Below are 27,794 nucleotides of genomic sequence, written 5' to 3'. Positions count from 1 at the left end.
TTGGAAACGCAGTAAATGAGCACCAAACCATTAGTAACCTCTGTCACTCCCTCTCTTTCCAGAAGGCACAGCTGCATCGTCTCCCAGTGGCCCCTCTCTGTGGCAGCTGATTCCACCTACTGTTGAACAATTGGAATCAGATTGGGTCTAGCTTCACCAAACCCACCATTCTTTACCATAGAAAGAAGCCTAATTAAACCCAAAGCATAAATGAGGAAGACTGGTTTCTGGATTGGTCTTGTTGGGATTTAAAGCCTCTTAAAGTTCAATAGAGAGGGAGCAGACATTCTATCCATATTTGACAAAGTTGGGAAAACTCTGGACTGGGGAAATAATAATAGGCAGTGCAGCTTTTCTTTTTCGGATTTTCTCTCTAATGGAGGACATGAGCAGTAATGAGTTATTATTCTTCTCTGCTGTTCTCTGCTCTTCATAAAATGTTTGCAACCTAACTTTTCCCTCTTAGGCATGCAATGGCTTACCTGCCTTGGCCAGGTTCTCTTTCTCTCTGTCTCTCTGTCTCTCTCTCTCTGCTCTGGCTCGAAGGACTGAAGGTGAACGGACAAAAAATTAGACCAATTGAATGTTGGACTGGGTCTGGGTCAGGCCAAAGCTCTGGAAATCTACCTCCGACGAAATTTGTTTTGCTTCCCGGAGAGCAGTATATATACCACAAAGATCTCTGGACTACGAGAATTTCTTTACAATGGCTGCTTCAGTAGCACTTATCTTCCTATGCCTGCCTCTTCTTCTCTATTCAGCTGCGCCGGGTAGCGCTATTGCTGCTGAACTCTCCGGCGGTCTCTGGCATTCAATACGGTTTCCACCTTTTACGTCGCATCACCACCACCACCATAATCATCACTTTCCGGCACCCTTTTTCTGGTATAAATCACCACCGCCTCCTGCGGGATATAGTTACAAGTCACCACCGCTGCCTCTTGTGTACAAATCACCTCCTCCCCCGGTGCTTGCACACAAGTCACCCCCGCCTCCTTCGCCTATTTATGCGTATAATTCTCCGCCTCTGCCGTCACCAGCTTACACGCCATCGCCGTACCTGTATATTTCTCCTCCTCCCTTGCACAACTCACCCCCTCCACCGGTGCCTGTATACATATCGCCACCGCCACCTTTATACGTATACCAGTCACCTCCGCTTCCCATTCATAAGCCTCCTCCGCCCGTTCACAGATACAAGTCTCCCCCGCCCACAATTCCACCTATGTACAGGTATTGGTCACCGGCATCTCCACCACCCCTTGGATACATATACAAGTCATCGCCGCCTCCACCTCTGGTACTCAAGTTTCCGCCAGCCCCTGTATATGTATACAGTTCACCGCCGCCTCCACCTCTGCTACTCAAGTCTCCGCCACCCCCTACATATGTATACAAGTCTCCGCCGTCTCCAGTGTACAAGTGCCGGTCAGCGCCCACCTCGACGAGTACACAAATCGCCGCCACCGCCACCACCTGTGTACAAGTACAGTGCACCTCCGCCACCTTTACCGGTCTACCGGTACAAATCTTCTCCACCACCGCCTCATTTGCTCCACCACCGGTCTACTAGATACAAATCTCCGCCACCGCTGCCTCATGTATACAGGTCGCCTCCGCCTCCATTTGCTTACAAGTATGTGTCTCCACCACCTCCGTGCCACCACCGAGAGCACAAGATTCGTCATCCGCCGTATTACCCATGCCCAGTTTAGATACGGTCTGCAACAATGCTAGTTCCCGTCTTTCTGCAACCCGCATAGATTCAAAGCGACTGCCACCGTAGCAGTGACGCAAAGGGGAAGAATCTGCATGTCTTTTTGTTATTTGATCACAGTCGTCGCATTAGATTTTTAACTTTTTCCCAGAGACAATGATTTGAAGTGATTCCTCCAAGAAGCAATTATATGCTTGAAAGCTACTTTTCTGCAGTCTTATCGAAGTGTCATGGATATAATGTAACGGAGTAGACTTTTTTCTGCACAGCTCATTCAATTTCTTGTGTGTAGTTAAGGAGTTATTGCAAGAGAAGGATAAAGCGAAAGAATTAGAACAGCCTAGAGGGGTCAGATTTGCTGTGTATATTAGCATCGGAGTCATCCATGTACTGACCCTCAACCCATGTTCTTTTCTAATCCTGTTGGATCCAGCCATGCGACCTGAGGACTCTAATAAGTAACAACACTGGGAGGGCTTTGGATTTGGATTGGGCTATCGTGTAAGAGGCGGCGAACAAATCGATCGGGGTCGCGCTCTCACCGGCGCCGGAACAAAAAGCAAAAAAAAACCCCAGGCTTCTCGGAACAAATTATTAACACTCTATCAGTCGCGCACCTCGCCTTACGTTTCTTCCGGTGGGCTTTATCACAAACTCCAAACCACTACACGCCGACCCCAGGCTGCTTCGCCAAATTAATTTTCCGGCTTCTTTCTCATTCCCTTTTTCTCCTGTGCTGATTCCCTCCTTGACCACATTAAACACTCCAATTCTGTTGGCAATCTTATCCTCCAAATTCATCTGAGCTTATGACGAACTGAGTGACATCAGCGGCGCCCTCTACTGGTTCCACAGGGCTGCGCTTTCACACATGCTTCTATTGCAATGCGGGCCTTGCTGTTCTCGTTCGCTCCAATAGCATTGATAAAAATGCGTTTTATACCAAATTTAGGGACATACAACACCCTTAGAAGGGTTTTATAAAAAGGGTCTAGTGGAGGATCCAGGAAGATTGGATGCCACCTTCCACAAATCACTGACTTCTGAAATGGTAAATGATCTCTTCTCCAATACTGGAAGCTTTTAAGCAGGCTAACGACCCATTTAAGAGGCAAACTCGAAAGGACCGACTTACTATTATGATTATCACATGGCAAGAATGTCGTTCGCACCACACCCATATCACTAGATTCAGCACGATAAATTAAGGGCAGATAGAAATCTAACAATAAACTTTTGGTGATATCACAAAGTGGCAGCATTCTTATAAACTATAAAAATACAGGCATGAAAATGAAGTTTAAAGTAATCTGAAGTGTTTACGGGATTCCATTCTCTTGTGCCTTTATTGAACCCCTGGCGGAATGCTAGCCTTCTACCAATGATTGAACTCACACCCCCAAAGTGTAGTACTTCATAGCACCTAAAAACCTCGGTTAAATGTTTAGAAATCCCTTCCTTTGTACTGCATTTCCTGTACCAGGCCAATATGAAAACACATTAAACACGAGTAGAAAATATTAGAAGAAATCATAACAAAAGGAAGAGATTTTCAGACTAAAAAAACCTGGAGTGCTTGTAGAGAATTTCCACGGACGAGAGAAAAATCAAATTGCTTGCAGAGCACAACAACAACAACCAACTCAAAAGGAAAACTACCAACAATTTCATTCTTTATACCATTTATGCAATCTTTGCACAAAAGAATCAAGGGCTCATATTGTAGTTTTATTAAAGAACAGGAATGGTTACAACAATGATGCAGCTTGCACCCTTTCACAGCATAAAGATCACAACAACCACATAGAAGAAGCTCAAATATTCCATAATTCTGTGGTTACTGGCTCTTCGTAGCACCAGCATAATAGTTTGCATTTCAGTTCCTTTCTTCCATCAATAATCACTTCGTTTTCACCATATATAAAACTAATGATAAATTAATGGATGAGCAATGACAATAAAGGCTTGGGAAAATTCTCACTCCTTAGCGGAACTGGTTGGCATTAACCAACAAGCCTTTGTTTCTCACTTCTTTGTAAACGGTAGTTGTGACACTTGGCCTTTCTCTTTGCCTTTCAGAGAAAATCAATGAATGGCTTACTGAAATTTCTTCTTTTACACTCCCTTCGTTGGGTAATACACTTTGGAAGTTTGAAGGAGCAGTTATATAGAGTTTGTGTGGCTAGGAAGAAATAATAGGATCTTTTCAAATGAGATTGGCTCAGTTGGTGCTTTTATTGAGAAATCAGTTCGCATGGTGCTCACATGGACTCAAGTAACAACTGCCTTTATGACTATACGGGTGCTGCTTGAAGACTCAACTGGAAGAATGCCACTTTATGCAATTATGCCTTAAAACAGGTCGGCATAGAAGCTGGGACTCCCCAGAGGAAGGGTTTTTCAAACTCCATTTTGAAGTTAGTTCAAGAGGAAATCTTGAAGCTGGGGGGTGTTGGTGGCATCATAAGAGATCATAGGGGTTATACCTTATTATCCTAATCAGGACCAGATGAAGTGGTAGATTCTAGGAAGCAGAAGTGCAGGTGGTTCTTCGAGGACTTAAGTCTTCAAATGTTGAAGATAATTCTGCGGTAGTTTCATTCGAGAACAGCTTAGGGAACCCCCCATGGAGATTTTATCAAAATTTCCTGCAAATCTCAGATCTAACAATGCCTTTACAGATTTTGAGGAGCATGTGCTTCGTTCTGCAAACTCTTTGGCAAATTCACTTGCTAAAGAAGGGATTTTATATAAAAAACTACTTGTAAATTTAATTCATAATATGGACTGACTGTAATTCTTTCAATTATTTTCATTTTCAGTTGTACTAACTATGTAGGGCTACACCCCATTTTTCTTTTTAATGAATACATACACATTGTTCCAAAAAAAGAAAAAGACGAAAAAGAAGTAAAACGCATAACACACTTACATGATGATATGTTGGCATGTACAAGACTTGCCTTGGTTGACCAACGAACATCTGCTGCCCATACTACAAGTAAATATTGAAATCAAGTCATCCTTTTGCAGACACGAAACTTAAGAGGTATGCCGACTGAAACAAGCTAGTAATGCACATAAATCGATACCAGTGGTCCACTCGGATGGACATATCCCCCATGCGTCTGCAATGGTGCTCCTTGTGGATTATAAATAACTGGCTGGTTCCCACCAAATGAAGGCCCAATCTGCAAGATGTTTCCTTGGGTCATTGCAAAAACAATTTTCATGCCATAACTCTATACACAGACAAGAGTGCAAGGATCGTGAAGAAAGATATGACAGACTTATGGTGATAGATATATGTTAATAGTTGTAACATAGCGTTTCAAAAAAAAAAAAATAGTTGTAACATAGTGATGACAGAATGATTGATTAGATATACGTAATTGTAATAATACAAAACCTGAAACAAAAATTGCAGGATTTCTCACAGTTAACCAAGTACAAAGACAAGTGCAAGTTACTAATCTCAGAGTTGTATCTTGCGACTGGTTCTCTCATTAGCATCTTTTTAAGCATTTTCAATTAGGAGCTTCGGCTTAATATGCAGGCAAGTAAATGGAATATGGAGTCTGTCAAACTGCTAATGCAATTCAATGTCAGCTGAGAAATATAAGTTCTCAAATGCCAACAATCTATAAGAGCTCAAGACTGATACACTTTATTGTAAACATCATTCATTGGCCATAAATCTACACAATGCAAAATTAGTAGTGAAATAAGAGATTTGTCATGGAGAAAGTGACCTCCTAGGTCTCCTTGGCTTTCTCAGTTGGCATCACCAGTTACAGATTGAAAAACAAATGCCCCCATGAGGGAACTAACATGAAACTATATTATGCAAGACTAACCATCATGATATTATAATCAAGCTTAAACACAAATTTCAGAGTCACCACTTAATCAAGATAAGCTCACACGTTCAAATGTGAATTCCTTTAATTGAATATCAAAATATATCTTATCAGGTATGGCTTCAACCTTCATCTGGCTACCAACTAAATCTAGGTTTTAGAAAGACACCATGACCTATATGCAGCCTACATTAAGACATAAGGTAATATCATATTTAAACCCAACTATCTTCAACCAAGTGCAAACAACCATTACTTTTCAGTATTATATAGAAATTTTTCATTCCAAAAATGTTACAATACAGAAGAGGAAACAGTCTCCTCCAAACGAGTAATGTGTAGAATTTTTAAATTTTGGAGGTCAGCTGAGGAAGTATGGTTGGATGAAGCTCCAACATACTTACATGTCACTATCTATCAAGATATATATTAAGATAAGTAATATCTATGATACCCAAATTCAGAATAAAATATTACAAACAAAAACAGCTGAACAGCAAGCTCACCCCAACTCCCAGTGGTAGTCCATGCATATGCGGAACAGTGGCCACATTGGCGGGATAGTAGAAGGAGCTTTCAGGTCCAGGGGCAGGAGGCCTTAAGGAACCTGAAGATGGTGTGAAGCTCTTTGCATTGGGATTTAGCTTAAACTCCTGAGTCACAAAGCACAAAAGGAATTGAGACAGAGTGGTAAAATAAAGAGTGCATAAGATCCAGGTAAGCATAGCCAGATGATTTTCTTTTCTTACTTTTTTTTGTTTTTGAGGACAACAGCCATACCCTTAGGATTTATAAGAAAGAATATATCTTAACTTAGAATAAGAAAGGACCACCTTTGCATTAGGATTGAGTGATGACTTTTCTGATGATAATGACCCAACAGATGAACTGGGTGAGAGTCCAGGACCACTAGAAGCAAAGCTAGGCCCGGCACACTCTGATGTAGATGATGTAGAGCTACCAGGTCGTCCACGATGGCTTACAGGTTGTTTTGCTACTTTTCCGGGGCCTCCCAATTCTGAAAATTCACCACTAGCACTAACACGCTCCGGTCTTATTGAGGGACTGGAGGATGGAGCATATGCAGTGGCACTTGAAGATAAACTTCCTTTGTCCAGGCTGTCTTTTCTTGGATTTGATATTGGCTGCATATCTGTGACAAATCATACTACAGTTAAATTACTTGTTTTCTTTTCAATTATGATAAAAGCATTAAATTTCTCCTTTTCCTTCAATTACTATAACAACTATAATTTCATTAGATTGCTTACAGTCATCCTCGATACGTAAATTAGACAAAATATTTATCCAACCAAAAATATCAAAGCTGAAATAAACAAAAATGAAGACGATATTCATGTATCCATAATCAAGAAAAGTATATTTTTTTGAAAACAACTGAAGTTTTTGCGCCGGCGGGATTCGAACCCGTGCGCAAACACTGAATTCGGCTTATAATCAAGAAAAGTATATGAACGAGAGCATATAAAGAAAAGGGAAATCCAAAGGCTAAATAAAGACTATACAGTGAATGAGAGGGCAAGATCAAGTATAACACCACCACATTATTAGCCACTCTCCCACTATTTTTTGATGTGCCTATCATCAACAATGCTTATATTATTACACTTGCAAAGGGCTCGATTTCCTTTTCTCCAGCAAATATTACACTTGTAAAGTCACATGCCACTTGGACACGACCAACGTATCAGTAAGGACCTCAAAAGCAGTCAAAGAGTGTTCATAAATACTGCCCCATTTTCTGGGCTTGAATTTTTTATTGTAAGTAAACAGGATGCCCAGCAGACTACTTCCCATTTCCAACTCAGTAGTAGGAGATCCATCTCAGAATGGCCATGGTCAATGTAACCCAGCAGGACCAGGATCCAATGGGAGCTCATCCCACATTGGAATTCACATCATTCAAGAAGAGATATGCCATCAAGGGCAATAGTCACAAGATACTTTACAGCTTTAAGCAACTTGGACCCTCTCTCTCTCTCTCTACATAAACTTGAGGCAAACACATTAAAGGCCAATCCTGAAACCTTTTCCATGGAACCACAACAAAAGTTGCCTATCCACTTGTTTCACAGTGAATAACACCAAGAATGATGACCAAAGTGAAGGGCAACACTAAATGGGAAACTGAGGATATATCTTAGACATCATGAGCCCAAATCCAAGACATGAAAACAAGTAAGAATACAGCATCACCACCAGTGTTTCAAAAAGAAGAAGAGAAGATCATCAGACTCAAGTTAGATTTTTCATCCAAACTAGGCTGCTCTAGGCTATTACTTTTCTTTGAAGAAATGGCAAAAGTTTTTGAAAGGAGACAACAGGGCCAAACTTTCTCACTGAAGTTTGCATGGGGCTATAAGAGGAGCTTGGAAATAAGTACAATACTGGTTTGTCAGACAGATAGTGTCAATGGAAACTTACCTAGAGTTTCATGAGGAAGTTAACTAAACCTTCCACTTCAAAAGAAAAAATAGGTTCCCTTGAGTTCTATTTTCCAGACTGCGTTATCTTTCTCAAAAGAATCCAGCCTCTAAAAGATACTGAACTGTACTTATGCCGTAGCTCACAATTTAACAACATTTTTTTAATTTAAAAAAAATGGAATTTCCCACCCCTAACTTACTTTTAGGGCCTCATATTCCCTGTAAGAAAGCCTAATGCCAGTTTCAGGACATCTATCAACTTACTATGAGGGCCTCTTCTTCCCAGATAAGACATCCTAATGCTAAGTGAATGCAGTGTGACTAGCATCCAAGAACACCAACAATGGCTACTAGGACAACAGAAGGCTGAACTCCAAGGTCTTCTCAATGGGCTCTGTGTTTTCAAAGATAATTGTAATTGTCCCCTTCACATTGAGGGGGACTCAAAGGTGGTAATTGGTTGGTGAGAATGAGCATCCTCCCCCCCCCCCCCCCCCCCTCGCGTGGCGCCATTGAGACTCTTTTTAGGAGATTCTTGAAATTGCTTCTCAATTTTCTTGTATTTGGTCTCACATTCCGAGATCTGCTAACTCGTCAACAGATGTATTAGCCAAGTTGGGAGCAACCCTTTCAATCTCTTGTTGTTAGGGATTTGCTCCTCGATTCTTTGTAATTCTCTTTGTTAATATATACATCTTTTTAAAAAAAGGGCAACAAAAGGCATTCAAGCATGTTAACGATCATTAGTAACTCAAAAGCATGGCAGGTAACATACTCACAGAAGAAAATAAGTGCTATTCGGACTTGCCATGGCCAGGGGTTGGAGACACTATCCAGAATATATTATTAATAAGAAAAAAGCTTATTCCTAGTGGGGATTTTTTGTACGAATAACTCTAGAATTATTGACACCTTCAACATAATCCCGTGGAGAATCATAATGAAGTAGCCAACTCCAAGGAACCAATTCAAACTTTCTTCAATTCTTATCTTTGAAACATGCTTACTGACTTGGATTTCAGTCAGAACAACTTCACTTTTCAAGAAATTAGAAGTTTTACGCCTTAAAACAATAAACACAGTCATTTTTTCATATACCGATCATTATTTCTCATGCAAATTGTTCTAGATAGAAGATTGGAGCAGGTGAGATATAAATGTAACTGAACCAGAACCATATTATTAGTAATAAGCCACACTTTGTTTTGGCAGACCACCATTAATCACGAAAACACATGCATTTACATATGTTTGTTGCTCTTCAAAACCCAAGGCTGCTTTATTAACAAGATGAAGAGGGAAATTCTACCACAGGGTAAAGCATGGTTGTAGGTAACAGTACATTGATAAAATAGAAAAGGATCTCCTCCTCCATTCCCATGCACTAAACAATTAATAATGAGTAAACAACATATGAAACTAGTCATAGAAGAACACTGCCCAACAACACATAACATTAGATAACAACAACAGATCATAAGCATTTCACTCACTCTCAGACTTCGAAGAATGAGCCTCCTCGGAAATCTGTATTAACAAAGGTTATGAATAAGAGAGTGGCACAAGAAGGAATGTTAACAGGAACAATATAATCAAGCAAAAATGCCAATAATGTAAATAAGACAAATCCCATTAAAAACAATCAACTTACACTCTTCCTCTCTGCTGGATCCTTTGAGCAATCAGTGCACAAGCTCTCATTTAACCTGAAAGTGACTCAAACAGTTACACTGAAATGTTTTAGACAATGAAATACAAGAAGAAGGTTGAACAAGACTATAAGATGTATCATACAATGGCAGTCTAACAATATTTTGGCCTAAACAAAAAAATCTACATCCAAGTGGTCCTGATCTCAATAACCATAAAGAGAAACCATGTTGTGTTGCCCTCATTGTTTCCAACAAGTGAAATGATCAAACACCCTCATTAAAATTCCTCTTTTACATTTCACTGGATCCAGCTTCCCCTTTAAATATTAAGATATTGTCCAATATGGCAATTCTATCATAATACAAATAAGAATCATCCCTTCATCTCCAAAATTTACAAGGCATTATCTTGGATTTATATGAATTTTTATTTAATTGTTAGATTGTTCTATTCTATATGAAATCTTTACTTCTAGCATGCAAACTCAATGGCACCCACTTGAAGATAAGCATATAAATTACCTGGAATTGTTACAGCAATTTTATGTTTTTCTCTAATTCTCAGAGACAACTTTTCTTTTTTTGAAAATTGAGTCCAACATCAATTTTTTCTTTAACATGAAATGAAAACTTATGGGGCTAACTGGAAGATAACTATTTAAAATACCTGAAACTTTTATTATTTTTATCAGTCCTAATTCATCAATACCTCATCTGTATTTATCTATTTGAGTTTCATACTAATTTATTTTACAAGCTTTCCTAATGTGGAATTGCATCACACAAGTCCTGTTGTCAGTTTCATAAAAGAGAAAGAAGTTAAAAGGGAAAGTAGAAATGGCAATTATAACAATGAGGAATAAGAATGCATCACTACAGACCATTCCTCACCTTTTTCCGACTTCTGAGAACACAAGTGCATGAGGGTTAAAATGTAATTTCAAAATTAATGTGCAAAGCAGCACATGAAGATTGTTTATGTCAACTTCCTATAAACAGAAGGAAATTCGAGTAAATCTTATAAATCTTAACTCCAGTGCTTATAAGGCCAGCAAAAGCATGTGCCTCCTGTCACCATCTTGTTTTGAGATGCATCCTTCCTCAATAAACTCTGGCTAGGTTTCTTCATATCACTGAATTCTTTTTTTTTTTAAATTTTGATACTTAAATAAAATCATTTATACTGTTTTTCCAGAGTAAAGAAAGTTAAGGCAATACAAGCTTACGTCTTAAAAAAAAGGTACAGACTTATGGAAACAGTAAACAACTTTGAGTTAGACCACACAACTAAAGTCACTAGGAACCTGCTCTGAGTGTCTGCAGTGACTGAGACACCATCCAGGCCATCTATGACTTGATCAGCAGAACCTGAAGAATGCACACTTCCGGTAGCATGTCTTTGAGAGTCAGGTACCTCTTCCTGTACAAAGTAGCATATACATTGTGCAAACTGATAAGACACAATAAAAATAACAATCAAGGAGGTAGAGTGTGTGTGGTTGGTTGGAATGGGAGACTTTTTTTTGTTGGGGGTGGGGAGGTAACAGTCAAATCATCTCTTTTACTACTTCTGTAGACACCATAAACAACTTCTTCAACATGAACAACATGCTTACAAAAGAAACTGGACTGAATTTATTAATTTGAATGACTAAACAGTACATCTGGATATTTAGTGAAAAACTGATGCCTTTCCAACACTATGACAAACAATAACCTGCATATCACTATTAGTTTCCTTTTTTTTTTTTTTTTTTGAGAATGAAAATGATTCCAAATTTAACCTTATACAGATGTAATATCCATGACTGATGGAAAACAATAATATCTAACATTGCATGAACAAAGAATGCAAGCTCAGAGCCTACCACGGAGCAGCTTGGCGAAACATGACCTCCATCACTGCTTTTCCTCTCAGTCATTTCAGAAAAGCTTCTGTTAATGACAGAATCAGTAGAATCTCCAAAAGTTTCTGTGTTCCGTGAATCTAGTTTTGTGTCATCAGTTTCTTCGTATCTGCCATCATCAACTCCCCTAAATACTGAAGAATATCTGGTCTCCTCATCTAATTCAAAATCATCATAGAATTGGAGGCCCCTCTCCTGTCAAAATTAGTCAAGAACGTTAAATTGCTATGCAGGGACAGGCAAATGATAAATTTGCTAGTTGGAAAAGCACAGGACTCCTTTTTTTTTATGGCACAAACAGAACATTTTTGTAACCCACCTCAGCTAAATGGAGATCTTCAGTTTCCTCCCCTTCAATTTCTCTTGCTATTCTAGAAGCTTCTCTTTCTCTGTCCCTCGTTTGAGGGCCTCTCTCAAGTTTTGTTGTATAAAGTTCCTCGTCAAAGGTACTTTTCACTCCAAAAAGTGCTTCATTGGTTTCAAACTGATCCCATTTCCTGGCATGGAATTAAATGGAGAACAAATATCCTCAAGTAAGTACAAAAATACATAGAAGATAGTTGTTTTCAAGAGATGTAACAATTGAATTGATATGACACAATACTGTGAAGTTGGGTCCAAGGCCCATCCCAAAATGACTAACCAACTTAGGAAGCCTCTTACTCAACTAATAAACTCAAGATTTTTGTACTCACTAATCCATGAGGGAATATTCCTTAACACTCCCCCTCACGTGTAAGCCCTCTTTTGTGGCTCTACAAGTGGATAATTTAGGTCTAGACTCTCTTTTGTGAATCTACAAATGGATAATTTTAGGTGTAGACTCTCTTTTGTGGCTCTACGAGTAGATAATTTAGGTTTAAGTGTAGGCCCTCTTTTGTGGCTCTACAAGTAGATAATTTAGGTTTAGGTGTAGGCCCTCTTTTGTGGCTTTACAAGTGGATAATTTAGGTGTAGGCCCACATGAGTACCCGCTCGGATACCATGTGAAGTTGGGTAAGTGAAGTTGGGTCCAAGGCCCATTCCAAAATGACAAGCCAACCTAAGAAGCCTTTTTCCCAAAAAATAAACTCAAGATCTTTCAACTCACTAATCCATGTGGGACTTCCTTAACAAAGGCAACAATTTTATGGAATTAAAGATTCATATAAAAAGAATTTGGAACAAATTTTGCAAATACAAATAATTGGCTTAAAATGCTTTAAAAAAATATATTTATAATTAGCTAGGCCATTGGGTAAGAGAGCAAACCAACAATACTAATCAGTGATATATTTATTTTCTGAAGATGCATATGACTCTCCACGTAAAAGAAAGAATGTTTAAAAGGAGTGAAACAACAAGCTCACAGACTACTTATTGCCATCTTTAATTTCTGAAATATGCTAACAAGAGAGCCCATTTAAAAGAAAGGATGTTAACAACAAGAATTTTAAATCAAAAGAGAATTTTGCATTTTTCTCAAGGTCAGCAAGCAATAGACAGTCCGCTTTGTCGATCTTTTTTTATTTTCTCTCAGGTGGTCATTCTTCTCTTTTTTGAATAGGTAAAACAGAACAGTTGCATCATACATTTCTCATTCTCATGTCCTCTAAAAACAATTACATTTACCAGCATCTGTTTTCCTTCCATATTCATAAATTCCTTTCATCACATAAATCAATATGCTGAAAATACAGTACATGCCAACATCAACAAAACTGCATGTCATTATAGTACTTCTTAAGAAACATTATAAGGAGTTCAACAAGCAGTTCCATCCATGCACATAAGAGTAAAAGACTGCATAAATGAATAAAAAAGTAGAAAATGAACAGAACAAGGAGTCGGCAGCAAAAGCAACAAAAGTTCCCATCCAACAAGGTCGAATACTGCAAGGAGAACATCCCCCTGAAACCTAAAAAAGGAGTTCAGTTAATGCATGCACCTGTTCCACTGCCCATCAAATATATTTTCTAATTCAGGGCACTGAGGATCATCTTGATCAGGGGTCCAACGTTCCAGCTCCCTTTCTTCAACATATGAAGGCTGTGAAATGAAAGAATCTATCATAATGTCCTGTCGTTTATCATGTGCATACCCATTTACTAATCCATCCTCAGAGAATAGAACATCCTGAATAATTGCAATGTTAGTCTCACAAGCCTTTTAATGCCAAAATTCATTGGAACAACAAGAGTCCCAGATGTAAATTTGCATCTGTAAACCTATTATGCAGGATTGAACATACCTTAGCAATAATTTGCACAAGTTCTTTAGCGGGTATAATCAATGTCTTTGATGGAGGTTTGCTAACAGAAACAGGATGGGACTTTGGTCCCCTTAAAGAACCATCTTTGACCAGTCGAGCCATTTTAAGAATAATGCCTTCAAAAACCATAACCAATCAATCAAAATGCAGATTGTTTTCATGTTTTAAACCACAGTTCATCAAAGTTGAGTTGTATTGGCCTTTGGAAAGGCCAATATGGTTTGTATCAGTCAATAAAGATTGTTACTGACATTTGAACCTACTGAATCTACCAACATGACTCAGTTTTTTGGGTGTTGGATATGAGTTCTATACTGGAGATACCTAAAAACAAAACAAAGAAAAAGAAAAGAAAAGAAAAACTCTTGCTTAGACAATAAAGAAATCCCCCAAAAAAGTAGAACTTACCAAAATCTCTTTCATTATTTGCTGCATGAAAAATCCCAGAGAAAAGCGATCCATTTTTGACCTGGACTTCCACACAATGCCCAATAAGACATGCTGTTAGAAAGATTAATCGATCACGTGATGGACTTTCAAATCCTCCAACTTTGCTTCCATTCACTACACCTGCACATAAAGTTATTAGAGAAACAATAAAAACACAGGCTAATTATTGATATAAAAGTGATCTTTACCTGCATTTCCAAAACTGCCAGAGGATGATCTTCCCAAATGTGATTTATTGTCAAGACGAGATCCTACTTCTCTGTCAACTCGGCGGCGACCAAATCCATTTGTAGAAGTTCTTGGCTGCATTGCCGGTTGTAGGCTCATCCTCAGAAGATGCCCTTACCAAAGTGCAAATCTACACAAACATAAATCAGGCCGCATGCCTAAGAATCTAAGAGATATGAAGCACGGAGGCTACATATAAAAAAGAAAGAGAAGCCAAATGGAATGAGCAAAAATTATGAAAAGGATCAAAATAGATTCAGCAAAAAACCATTCATATATAACAACGAGTATGAAAATTAACTTAAAAGTCTGGGGATGTAAGTGATAGTTTTCATAGGAAAAGGAAATGGATATGAAGAGAAATAAAGTTGAAAAAAAAATGCTAGAATTGTATGATTAATCTCAGATTGCTCTCAAATTAGAAGTTCAATTACTCCCAGATTTACTTAAGAATGATGCTCAACAGTTGAGTTAGAATCTCAACTAATATGTAATTTGTTATTTTGGTCAAAGCAAGAATCCAGTCAAACAGCAAAATCTATGCAAGGGCCCACCAGACGGGCCTAATTGCAGATGCAGGAAATGATTTACATGATAGAAGCTGATATTTTTCTTTGAATGTTGAACCCTTTACCCTAGAGAGAGTTGACTCAAGACCTCACACAAGAATCCCCTGCCCCATGTGACTATAGAGCCAAAGGCCCAAGTTACAACAGGAGCTGATTTTTTAAGCAATTTGTTGAAATATATGTAAAAAGGGAATTTTGGTCTTTGGATGCTTCTATGTCCCTCTTAGGATAGCTAACTGTTTGGTTACACTTTTGTGTCATTCTAAACTGTAATTTAAGGAGTTATAAAAGTTCATGGTAGAAGGCTATACATGTCACTTAGTACTCTTTTAACTTAAGTGAGTTTATAAAGAGAATTAAGGTCAAGGTCAGATCCATCAGCTGCTGCTCTCTTAAAGCAGCCTCTTTCTAACTTCTTCTCCTCTTTTTCTTCTTCTTTCATTCTTTATTTCTTCTTATATTTCATATTTCATCAGAGTAATTGATCAGATTGCCGTGGGACTTCAACGAGATTCTTCTCTTTCTCAAGCTACAAACCCTCCAGAAAGAGGGATGTCACAAAATTACTGCTGATTTAAGATAAAGGTTGATGGCTTGTGCTGTCAATTCAACAGCTTTATGAAGTCCCTGGAGGGTTCTTTTGGGTTCCCTATCCCAATTCTTTGCTTGCACAGCTTTTTGCAGACCTGCATATTGCTTGTGTCATCATCCTAACGCTGATGTCAGCCCTAATTGACCTCTTCTGAATTTGTTTCACACAAATTACTATATAGTGAATGTGTGGCCATACCAATTGTGCATTGGTACCCTAATTTTATGCACTATGTGGGCTCCACCTCATTCACATAGGCTTATATAGTGCTCCTTTAGTGATATTTTATATGCTATTTATCTGAAGGCTAGACAGAAGACAAGATATTCAAGCGATGACCCTCCTAACCGATGACTGATGATCAGGAATCAAAAGATAGTTTAGTCACGACTTGGTACCTAAATAGCATGAGTTAAAGTCAAAAAGCAGGTGATGACTTGTGAGACCTCCAAAGAAATTTGGAAGTCACTAAAATCTTTGTATGATTAAGAGAGCACTTATCTAGAATCTATAAGTTGTATTCAAGATTTTCTGGATCAAAGAGGGGAGATTGCTCAGTTATTGATTATCCAATGAGCTGCAAAGTATCTTACTGAATATTAAAACATATCATCCCTTCGCCATTAAGAATCTAAGCTTCGATCACAGCAAGGACAGCTCCGTATAGCCAAATCCCTTAACAGTTTGATGTCAGAATATGACGCAGTTCGATCCCAATTACTTGCAACTGATGTTGTTCCTACACTCTGAAAGGCCTTTAATCGAGTAACGCATCAATAAGTAGTAGTAGTTCCATAGGGAAGTAAGTATAACAAGTGGGTTGAAGCTGTTGTCCTCAATGGATGGTGGATGGTCTGCCCAAAGTTTAGTTTAATTTACCAGAATTTGGTTTAGAGAGAGAATTTCATGAGCCCTTCTTCTATTAAGAGGTGGAAAAGCAGCGCAAAATAATTTTGACAAAAACGCAATTACAGCGTCAAGAATAGTTTTAAAGGCTTAATTTTCAAAGAGGAACTGGAAATATAGTCCTCCCACGAAACTAGAATAGCACCTCTAAAAGAGCAACAAGTCGGAATTCCTTCGATGACTTAACCAACTATCCAAGACCTATGACAAAAATATAAACTGAGACATCCTAATGTTACAAAAGAAACACTTTTTCGTGAGGAGAAAAGAACTTTCCACACCATAAGCAACCAATCGCTATTAATAAATAATCCGAACGCTCGAGGACAGCAAATACCATGCTGATTACATAGAAACGAAGTCATAGTTCGTTCGCAAATTCAAATTCTCTGTAAACTCGCACTCTAACAAACGCACTTCAATGTAGACAGAGAACATAGGATAAAACACAGAAAAACACAAAAATAAAAGTGAGATAAACAATACGTACCTTAAAAAAAAATTACTCAATCTCGTCTTCAGGTCTTTCTGAAGTCCTTTCAATGGAATAAATTCTGGCAAGAAAGCACAGGTAGAAAGGCCGCGAGGCTTTAAGACAGAGATCGCACAGGTACCGCGAAGAAAACGACTTAGAACCGGACTAGAGAGATGGAGATTAACCGGAGTGTGTTTTAGGGCTTCTGAGGGGAAGATCGGAATGCAAAATCCCTGCCCCGACGAAGATCACAAGCCGCAAACACGAGGCAGGAATTTGGGGAAAAGGGAACAAGAACCGCAGGGCAATTTGAAAGATATAGAGGGTGCCGGGAAGGAAGCGTGAATCGGTGCGGCTCCAGAGGCAGAGGCTCCTTGGACGGGGGTGGTGACTACGGAATATGGACTACGGTACTTAGGTCACTCTGGCCATTTTAACAATTGTCGAGGCCTTTCACGTCAGTTGACCTGTAACTGCCCCTACTACGCTTACTGCCTCTACATGTCCGGAAACATCTGCCCCCTCTTTCAGACCCTTAAATGGATCGTCGGAAAAGCCCAATCAACGATGAGGGCTCAGTTAGGTCCAATAAGGATGTATATCGTTTATCTTTTAATTAAATTAAATCCAATTATAAAAGTTTAAAAATACATCACAAAGTTTCTTATTTCCTACTCCTTTAATAAATAGTGATGTGAAAATGCATAGACACTTAAAAATAAATAGAATTATAAATATATAAAATAATCAACAGGTATTTATTTTCTTCTTAAATTAGTCAAAGAAAAAAAAATATTTTATTTTTCTATGACAGTAGACTTCTTGACATTATCCACTTATCATAAACTAGAATTCATTGCTTATTTGCATGGATATTTGCTCGGCGGATCACCAAAATAGATTCGAACTGGAAGGGGCATTTGAACTACACTTTTGAAAAAGGGCCCTGAGAGATATATGCAATTATATTTAAGAATGCTAAGTAACATTGATCTCTTCATCCTAAAATTACAGTCATTATGAATGCACAGGAAAACCAGAGAACTCTACATCTACCAACCAAACATATTTCAGAAGTTCGAGGTCCAATTAAGGTGTCCAAGTTGCGGTTGCTGGTAAGCTCCAAGTTGGGGGCCAGGGCCACTCACACCAACATTCCCGGCCATTGCAGGCAACTGTTGGTGTACCAAGTGATGGGGGTTAGTCATAGTGGCTTGCTGAGAGGGGTGATATAAACCAGAGAATGGCACATGTCCAGGTTGTGTTGGGGCAGCATTGTATGATGCAGCAGCTGCATGTGAAGGTACATATGTCGCATGAGGTGCCTGACCTGACATGTTATAATAAGGTGCTGTTTGCATTCCAGGAAGCTCTCTCGGTGTCTGAATCCACATCTCAGATGTTTCTGCCTGCATAATCAAAATTCAGAGAATTTATAAACCTGAGTGACAGTTTTCCATGGAAAAGAAAAAGAAGAAGAAACTGTGTTCACTCTTCTTTCTGATCAAATTTAATTGATAGTTCATCAGAACCATTGACCCTGAAAACAAAACAGAACTACATGGGATACCTAAACCTTGTACTCATTTGTAAATCAAGATTCTGATCAAAATAACATTATTTTAGGATGCTGAAAACATGAACGACTAAAGTAACAAGGAAAACAAGAACAATAAAAGCTAACATCTTTGAACTATATTTAATAACAAAAACAGTGCCCTTCCACACAGTATATCAAAATCCATAACAAAGGGAAAATATATTCCAAATAAAGACAAAGAAAAGGATTTCAAGTTCACCAGCGGATTGGGAACAAAAAGATTCCCTTCCTTGTACTTGACTTGTGACACATCTTCAATGCCAGTGGAACCACCAACAGACCCTGGTGTGCTCATAGCATACCCAGAAGTATTATTATAATTTCCATAACCAGTGTGACCTGCAGCAGGGACAGGCTTATACTGTGACGGAGAGTACTTCAAATTGCCAGTAGTAAGGTGTGAGCTGCCTCCAGGCATTATTACATAGCTATTGCCATTTGAGGGGTGAGTGTAAGCTGGGTTACTGGAATAGCTTGGTACAGCCATCGGTGGGACATACACTGGAGAAAGAATTTGTCTGTAGGGCATGAAGTTTGGAAAAGGGGAAATATGAACTTGTGGGTATAGTTGGGCCACTGGTTGTTGCTGCTGCACCATGGCCACTGTAGTAGGTGGACCACTGATAGCTGAATGTGAACTCAAGGCCTGAAGAATGAAAAACAAAGAAATAAATAAGTGGAATGGGCAAAATTGACATGGCATAAAATTTAAGAAATAAAAAGGCAGAAGACTATACCAACAGAACAACATTTTACAGACAATATAACAAGTAGATGATGGTCACAGTTCAGCCAGTTAATATTTACTAAAATAGAATATGTTGTTTCTCCCAGGCTAAAGATAAAAATCTGTAACTGTACTCATTTTCACAACACAAAGCACCTCAAAAATATTGTAAAGCGTGGCTACCTATCCCATAAATGTTGAATGGAATTCAGATTTACCTACACTAGTTTTGCACCCAGATACAGGATTTTCAAGTACCTAAGCATTTTTTTCAGATCTTGATTTCACATACCCACACAACACCCCTTTTCCCCAGTGAATCATGAACCCAAAACCTCACAGAAGAAACCCCCCATGTACCTATGCATCTAAATATTGATATAACTTTGGAAAGAAATAGTGAGTAGCATACATAATTTTCAAATATTTTTCATTTTCAGGTATTAGAAGCAAAATAATGCAAATCCATAGAAACTCCATCTGTAACAAAAAGGCATGCTCAAGCTTGCTCATATACAAGCCTATTGGCTAGGCATCTCATGCTTGCTCATATACTAGCCTATTGGCAACTCAACACGACAAGCCTTCAAAAGGATTTCCAAAGTGCTAATGAATGCCACATAATAGAGCTTTAGCAAACAAAACACAAGCATTCTGTACCACCTGTGGAGAAGCTAATCCATGGCCCCGCAGACTTTCATCCATAGCAGGTCTGAAAAATGGTACATCATATCCACTCTGCGAATCATACCCCTGTCCCAAAAATTAATAGCAACAATAAAATAAAGTAACAAAACATAGATAAGACCAAAATAACAAAAGATACAGAAGTAAATTATGAAGAAGATCATTTCTGAGGATTACAAACTAGACTCACAGGAAAACTTGGTATTGTGTCGGGATCATTCTCCTGTTGTGAGTCAGTTGGACCATAAGGAGGGCTCTCACTTCGAACCAGCCCATAGTTATCCAAACTCTGGGAGCTTGATGACTCCCTTCTATCTGGAAGTGAGTGTTCAGATCCTTCAGAGGGAGACTGAGATCTAGAAGTTCCAATTTGATCATTTAGGATGTCTATCTCATCACGAACAGTAATATCTTCACTTGAAGCAACTGGATTTGACAAAGACGTGCTGATAGATAAAAGGTATTTAAATTGTCAAATCAAGGACATGCACAGAAAAGCAGGGAATAGAACTTAGTGATAGTTCCCTTTCAGAATTAGGGAATACGACAATTAAATCAAAGTTCAAAACTTTTTTATTGCATAATTTCAGAGACATTTGATACATTGATATGGGCAAAACATAATTTAAGTAATCTTTTACAAGATATCACAATATATCATAAAATCGAACATCACACCACCACTCTTCTTGAGTCCATAGGGTCAGGTCAACACAGAAGACCAGCTAAAAAATAAAAAGCCAAAGAAACCTCCGTTTTGCAATAATATTATCAAGAATTAACATTCAGCAAGTAATCTTTTTATGCCATGATTTGTCCATCTCACCAAACTCTTACTATCATACACATAACCTAGACCATACCATACCTGGCTTTGGTCCATTACTAAATAATAGTAAGACCAACCAACAATCCACACAAGTTAACCATTAATCATTGCCAATTCAACTGCGACTTTAGGATGAATATTATAAAATATATAGATTGCGAAAATAAAAACAAATGTGGTTCCATTTGCCCAACCTTGCTGCAGGTTCGTCTTTTGATTCTCCAAGATTTGTAAATCCTTGAAGTCCAGATGAAGAACCCTTTGTAGAATCAAATCCTGCTTCAAAGCTACCAAATGTCAACCGCGAGCGATCAGCCTCAGCAACTCGAAGATGCTGGGGTATGACAACAGGCTGCTTCTCAGATACCTTAACTTGTAACAGCTTCGCTGGCAAATTAGAAGTTTCCCCCAGTGTGGCTGAGGTATTATCAGCACTAGATGAAGTAGGAACAAGAGGTTTACCAATCACTCCAGGACCATTGAGGACTAACTTTTTACTTGACTTTGGCTTCCACTCCATATTAGGTTGTGGGGCTGAAGAAGGAATATGAACAATTACTGGAAACTCAAGAAGCCAAACCAAGAACATGCCAGAAAGGAAAAACATTGGGAATGGAAACACATTGCCTCATCGTATCTAGCTGTCCTCTCATTTATTTGGTGATAGACCTCATAGTCATTACTTATTATTCTAAGCAGAATAAAAAAAAACAAAAAATCAACCGAATGAAATTTTCAGTATATACAATTAATAATTTTATGCATACTGAAAAAAATCAACCTGATCAAAAGATTTGGATCACTTATTTAATGTGAGTTCAGGTATCTGACAGACTAGTAGGAAATGCATCGATGACCCCATAATAGCTTGCTAAGCTATTAAGAAATGAAACTATCTCAAGTACAAACCTTAGGTAATGTATATACAACAAGTCTATTGTTCCAGCTAGTTTTGAATTCACCTTCATTCCAGACAATAGATACTCAATACTGATGCATGAGAACAACTTTTCTTTTTGAATGTACATAAAAAAGAAATCAGAACAAAATGATAAAACATTCAAAATAAAACTTCTTCTTTAACACTCTAAAAAATGATAAGTTTTAGCCCATTCTTAAAGGATTTTAGAGATGTTACAGTAATCGATTGAACAGTAAAAATCCTAGAAGAAAAGAATGCGGGTAAATCTGTAATTGAATTAACAAGGAGAGATTTTTAACCAGAGCACATCAGAACATGCTATAAAAGTTCTTTGAAGACCAGGTAAAAGATTTTAAAATGAGGTCCTCAAATTGAAGTAACATTATCATTTTATGTTCCCTCTAAAACCTCGTAATAATTGTCATCTTAACTTTTGGAGTAAGAAACATAAAATCCTAGTCCTTGTATGGAATTTGTAAAAATTTGAGAACCTCATAGAATAATAATAAAATCTATTGAAGATGTAGAAAACTGATAGCAACAAACAGATAAATTCAAAGATAACTATCTTACATGATATCATACCTTTCTGATGACCTACGGCTTGCTGATGTGGTTTGTTATTTTGTTGATTACTCAAAAAAAATCGGTTAGTTGATGTTCCAGGCACAACAGATTGGACTAAAGACACTTGACTCAGGTGCCCACTCTTTGTTCTGGAAGAGGAAAACTGTCCAGGTGATTCTGTAGATCCCAACCCATCCTTTCCAAAAGATGGAACTGGCAAGGGATTATTTTGAGATGAATGAGCAACTGAATTTTGCACAAATTGACGATGCACACCAACAGCACCAAATTCCCTTTTGATAGTGCCAACTTTCCCAGATGATCTTGAATCAGGTGAAGGCACGTGAACAGGGTCCGTGGATTTGGAATACAACCCAACTGCAGAGTTACTAGATACAAATGTCAGTGAAGATGCTGAAGTATTCTGTGGTTTCTGCCCTGAGGCTCGTAGAGTAGAGCTGGGTACAATTGGTCGTTTTTCGCCCAATACTACTTGCCTACGGGCACCATATGAATCAGCATCAATGGCACGGCCAGAAACAAAATCACGAGTGCCGTTAAAACCCTGAGAACCATACTGCCGATCAATGTTTCTGGCATTTGAGTGCTTTTGATCAGTTAGAATATCCAAAGAGCTACACGATGAAAAATAATGGATGAGAATAAACATTGATGCACTAACAGCATTAGAAACCAATAAATTTAGGAGATATGACACTACTTTTATATTCATAAATGAATCAAAACATGTACCAACATTATGAGGATGATACATAATTTTCAGGACATATGTCAATCTTGCCATCACCAATCAAATTATCCATTTCAGCCAAGGAGTTATGAGCTCTTAATATGTAATTGTTTATTAAGTAATTCTACTATAACTAAGTTCTCAATATTTAGCACTGCTCATAGTAGGAAGAGCCCAACAGATACCTCTACAGATACCTCTACCATTCCATGTATTAGTACACAGAGAGCAAGCTAATTATTAGGCAACCTGAGTTGCAAGATATCTATGTTAGGCTTGGCCACGTTTCCTCTATAAGAATGCATTATGCAAGAACAACCACATGGCATAAGGTCCCTCAATATAAGGATTGCAAGGCCTCAATTCTTAGCACTAACATTTTATAATTCATGAGAAACCAGAAGAGGATAGCTTGAACATGAAAAGACATTTCCCAAAAACCACACCTATTGAATCAGCCTAAATATGCTGCAAAATTCGAAAATTCAAACAAATAATCCAACACATCCCCAATCATCCATACATAGCACGACAGGGCATTCATAGTAAGAACCTGAAGTAATAATGTACCTGCACGACCTATACGCCTCTCATGCTAATTAAAATAGTTTGCAACAGCAGATATAACTAAAATTAAAGAACATACTACCAGTTCTTATCCTTAAAAGGAGCATGAAGTACCATTCCAGAAGCACTTTAAGTTTCATATTGGTTGTAGCCCAAAACATGTAGAAAAAAAAAGAAGTTCACAATGAAAAAAGCAATACCTCTTGTCAGAGACACTCGACTTGACTTGTTCTTTGGCTGAAGGTGAACACTGAGCTGGTTCTGACACTGTGTCCCCATTTACATTTTGATTGACTCTGTTATCTCTCACGACACGGAACTCTCGGCTGATACCTGCACTTAATCATGCCTATATATCAGTTTTCCCACCCAACAAAGAGATTTGTTAAATAACAACAAGAACATGAAAATGTGTGCACAATTTACTTTCTGGCCAATGCTTCATAAAACTGATGGAGACAGAATAGATGACAACAACACCAAATAATTGTTTCCATTAGTCAATTTTATTTTTCAAAAGGCAATATTAAATTCATCAACTTCCACAGGAATTCACATTACCACGTGCCAGGGGGCGGTAATAGACTCCTCTTCGAGCATTGCAATCCCATGATATTTGAGGCTTTGACACTTGTCTTGTGTTCTCAATAACATTTCTTGGTTCTACAAAGTCCTTGTCTCCTACATTCTGCACCAATAGTCATATGGCCATTGTAAAAAAATACATTTGACTTTCTGAATAACATAAAAATGGGCAACTTACACAACATCTCCTAAATTTTTATCTAATTCTAGATTCACCTACAAGTACAACATCTTTCTATACATGCCAGACAAGAATTTTACTGACCCTAAAGCAAATGTTTCCAGTGTATAAACATATCTTCACACGAAAAACCAATTATTTTATAGTGACAAATTTGCGCTAAATTTCACTGTCCAATGGAGCCAAGTCAGGTAGGAACCAAAGCATTCTTCAAGAGGCAACCCCTCCTCTATCTCTCCTAGTTCTAAGAGGAAACAGAGAAAGAGGGCAGAAAAGGAAGAGAAAGTTTAGAGAACAGGAAAGTGCAAAATGCCAATCCACTGTATAACACTCCTCGTGCAGGTCGTAGTCTTAGTACAATTTCCTTCTTCATATACTTTATTTTGACTTTGGTTACATCATTTATATGTTTTCGGATTCAGATACTACCCAAGTTCAGAATTATCCAACAAAATCATATTTAGATACTCAAAATATGGATAGTGTATATATTTTCTCGATTTCAAATCTGAATATTTAAAAATGGATCAGATTTGGAAGTTGTATACCCTATTTGTTTCCACCCCTACATAAGGGGGAGTATTTCCAAATCTAAAATCTGAGCCTGACCAATTTTGCTGGAGATGACTCTAGTTCCAATTACTTCATTAGCCTGAAATTTCTTCTGCTATGGTTGAACATATATTGTAGATTTGCTGCAAACAGATATCCAGGAAAATTGTTTTCACCAAATTTAAAAAATACTGGTCCAATTTATTTAAAAAAACCTATGTAAAAATACAAAAGAAACTGAAATGAGTTGAATGAATCCTATATTTTTTCCAATTTTATCACGCTGCCCGCCTATTAGTCATCCATGACTCTAAGATGCATTTAAACTTTCAAGGAAAACAAGGAAAAACAGTTAACCTGACATGCAAAAGAGAACTCCACTAATCCCTAAATCTCTAGAAGGTTACATCTTTTCCAAAAATAATTAATAACTTAGAGAAGCTCTAAACTGAAGTATAATACAAATAACTTCAACAAGAGAAGAAAAACATCCACTAGTCCCAAACACTATCAGTACATATTGGAACTAAAAATAGTGAATGTTGAAGAGAGAGAGGGGGTGCTTCCTCCCAATCTAGCCTGAGAGCATATACAACCACAGAATGATAAGACTTTTTTCTTTCCAACACTCCGCTTCATGGACCAAGACAAGGAAAACATAAACAAACAAACAACAAAAAACTCATGTAGAAATCACTGAACAGAAACATATGGGCTTAGATCTGCTCTCACACCATGTTGGCATTGGGCCGTTTCATCCCATAATGACTAGCCTTATACATGGAGCAAACATAAAGCCAAAGACTGGTGAGACTTCCTTTTCCACCAACAATAACCTAACAAGAAACCTCATGGAAGTCCATTGAGCAGTAATAAAGCTGTCACTATGTCTATAAGACCTCTCCACTAAAATCTTCTCAACAGCTACTCTTTGTATGGAAACAAATTTCCCTTGGATAATATCAAACTCAAAGGATTCAGTTGAGAGATAAGGTAAGGATCAATCGGATTGAGGACTCCTGATCAACTTCTCATCTCAATCCACAATTTTTTTTTAAAAGGATGTATATAGTAACAAAAACAAAGAATTACAAAGAAATGGGGAGCAAATGCCTAACAACAAGAGTCAAACCACAAATAAATGCCCATAAAATTATAAAACTAGTTATGGCCCAAAATGAGTGATGAATTATGACAAACGTTTTTTTAGGAAAGCTTGGAAACAAAATTTTAAACATAGACGTGTCAAATGCAATAGAATAAACAGATTTTTAGGAGAATCATGTGTAGCAACATCAACATACCAGTCGACTATTATGCTTATGGGCAGCAAAAGAGTTTCAATAATGGTGCAGAACCTATGACGTATACGTATGCCATAAAGCATCAAATTAGTACCTCTTTTTTCTTGTCTCTTTTCCTCTTCACCTCATGAAATGGATCTGTCAAGTAAAAGTAGAATACATGACAATAATTTAGAGGAAATAACATTTAATAAATATAATAAGGAGCAATAATCGGGCCATATTCCAAGAGGTACTAATTTTGCTTAACGTCAAATTAACAGGCACATATTTTCACTCCTATAATTATATCGAGTATGGTGTTTCTTTCGTTACACTAAGTGAAAGATCTTCCTGCCCTGAGACACCAAATACCAAAAGATTTTAATGCCCCACATTCATCTTATTCAATACTCATGTTTGAAGTTAGCAGTTCCTGCAAATAAGTAAAACAATAGAAAGAAAACCCAGTAGAATGTCCCCATTCAAAACTTCATCTAGTTCATCTTATCACAGAGTAAACTCCACTAGTATCTATAGATAACTGCCATCATTTCAACATACGAATATTTGTCAGCATTTCCACATGCACAAACTAAAGCAATAACAAAGATTTCTTCACTAGAAACAATAGCAGCCTTGAAACCATAAACAGGCGAAGGCCCATTTTACTCCCAAGAGTCAACCAGTTGGTCAATCGGTATGACATATAAGTCACAAGCAGCGAAGACCCAAAACTAGTACAGCAAGCACTTCAAGAGGACCTATTCCTCAAATGATTCAATCGGCGGACCTAAGGTAAGTACACTAAATGAACAAGAAATGCAACCTTGGTTCAACAACTTTTGCGCGGTCTCGTTAGGGTCCATGTTGGTCTCCTTAAGCATGGAGTAGATGTCGGCGTCCGAGTGATTCCCGACGATTTCTTTAATCGACTGGATGGTTTTACGGACAGGCGCTGGAAGTACTGGAGTCCCACCGTCGAACCTCGGCCCGGAGACCATCTCCCAAAGTATTTAAACTAAAAGCTCGGAATAGCGAGGAGAAAGGAAATGGAGAAACCCTCAAACGGTAGGGGATTGAGGGAAACCGCACCAAATTTCACGGAAAACCAGGAGAGTCGAGACTCCGTAACGCATCTGACAGTAAGGGGAAGGAGAAAGAGGGAAAAGCGAAAAATCTCGCCTTTAGGGAGAGCGAGAAGGGCGAGGGTTTTGAAATCGCGCTTCCCCTCCTGTTAATAGAGGTTTGAAAAAACCGATATGGATTATACAGTCCTTCGTAGACGAAGTTACGCAAATGGCCCTAGGGTGTTTAAGAGGAGGGAATTTTCTAATGATTCGAGTTCATGAGATGACGATAATAGCCCTAAATTTCACAAAATATGACGACTAGGGGGATGGGGATATTTTGTAACGGATCGTCCTAGTATCAGTATTAAAGTAGGGGATTCCAATTTAGGGGTGGGTAAAGGGTGGGGGTCGCCTTC

At 38.2% G+C, this 27,794-nt stretch overlaps 3 protein-coding genes across 4 annotated transcripts; 1 reads left to right on the top strand and 2 right to left on the bottom strand.

The window, feature by feature from the left end:
- Positions 1-706: 706 nt before the first annotated feature.
- On the top strand, positions 707-1,573 carry LOC137956623 (extensin-3-like). Its single transcript, XM_068804182.1, has one exon. It carries the CDS (start codon positions 707-709, stop codon positions 1,571-1,573), a length of 867 nt encoding a protein of 288 aa, XP_068660283.1.
- Positions 1,574-2,820: 1,247 nt separating this feature from the next.
- Positions 2,821-17,430, bottom strand: LOC137956002 (polyadenylate-binding protein-interacting protein 3-like). The gene is made up of 15 exons (XM_068803279.1): positions 17,070-17,430; positions 14,473-14,642; positions 14,243-14,404; positions 13,814-13,950; positions 13,511-13,698; positions 11,903-12,080; positions 11,545-11,778; positions 10,981-11,096; positions 9,676-9,730; positions 9,518-9,551; positions 6,411-6,730; positions 6,084-6,230; positions 4,810-4,908; positions 4,650-4,712; positions 2,821-3,191 (listed from the first exon to the last, which is right to left on the bottom strand). The coding sequence occupies exons 2-15, from the start codon at positions 14,609-14,611 to the stop codon at positions 3,162-3,164; spliced, it is 1,902 nt and encodes a 633-aa protein (XP_068659380.1). The 5' UTR covers positions 14,612-14,642; positions 17,070-17,430; the 3' UTR covers positions 2,821-3,161.
- A 549-nt stretch (positions 17,431-17,979) lies between these two features.
- Positions 17,980-27,490, bottom strand: LOC137956961 (GBF-interacting protein 1-like). 2 transcript variants are annotated; one of them, XM_068804637.1, is made up of 10 exons: positions 27,135-27,490; positions 26,421-26,464; positions 24,266-24,392; positions 23,905-24,037; positions 22,405-23,021; positions 21,092-21,431; positions 20,259-20,514; positions 20,045-20,134; positions 18,854-19,300; positions 17,980-18,463 (listed from the first exon to the last, which is right to left on the bottom strand). In XM_068804637.1, the coding sequence occupies exons 1-10, from the start codon at positions 27,307-27,309 to the stop codon at positions 18,125-18,127; spliced, it is 2,568 nt and encodes an 855-aa protein (XP_068660738.1). In that variant the 5' UTR covers positions 27,310-27,490; the 3' UTR covers positions 17,980-18,124. The 2 variants fall into 2 exon arrangements, with proteins under 2 accessions (XP_068660738.1, XP_068660739.1); XM_068804638.1 differs by having other exon boundaries at positions 22,405-22,979.
- Positions 27,491-27,794: the final 304 nt, after the last annotated feature.

The sequence above is a fragment of the Aristolochia californica genome, unplaced genomic scaffold, assembly GCF_029961685.1.
Source record: "Aristolochia californica isolate CCGP_79_NKW_82.1479 unplaced genomic scaffold, dmAriCali1.0.hap1 SCAF_2, whole genome shotgun sequence".
Classification (NCBI taxonomy): Eukaryota; Viridiplantae; Streptophyta; class Magnoliopsida; order Piperales; family Aristolochiaceae; genus Aristolochia; species Aristolochia californica.
Note: the sequence above shows the minus strand (reverse complement) of the source record. Positions and strands in the feature narration are given on the sequence as shown.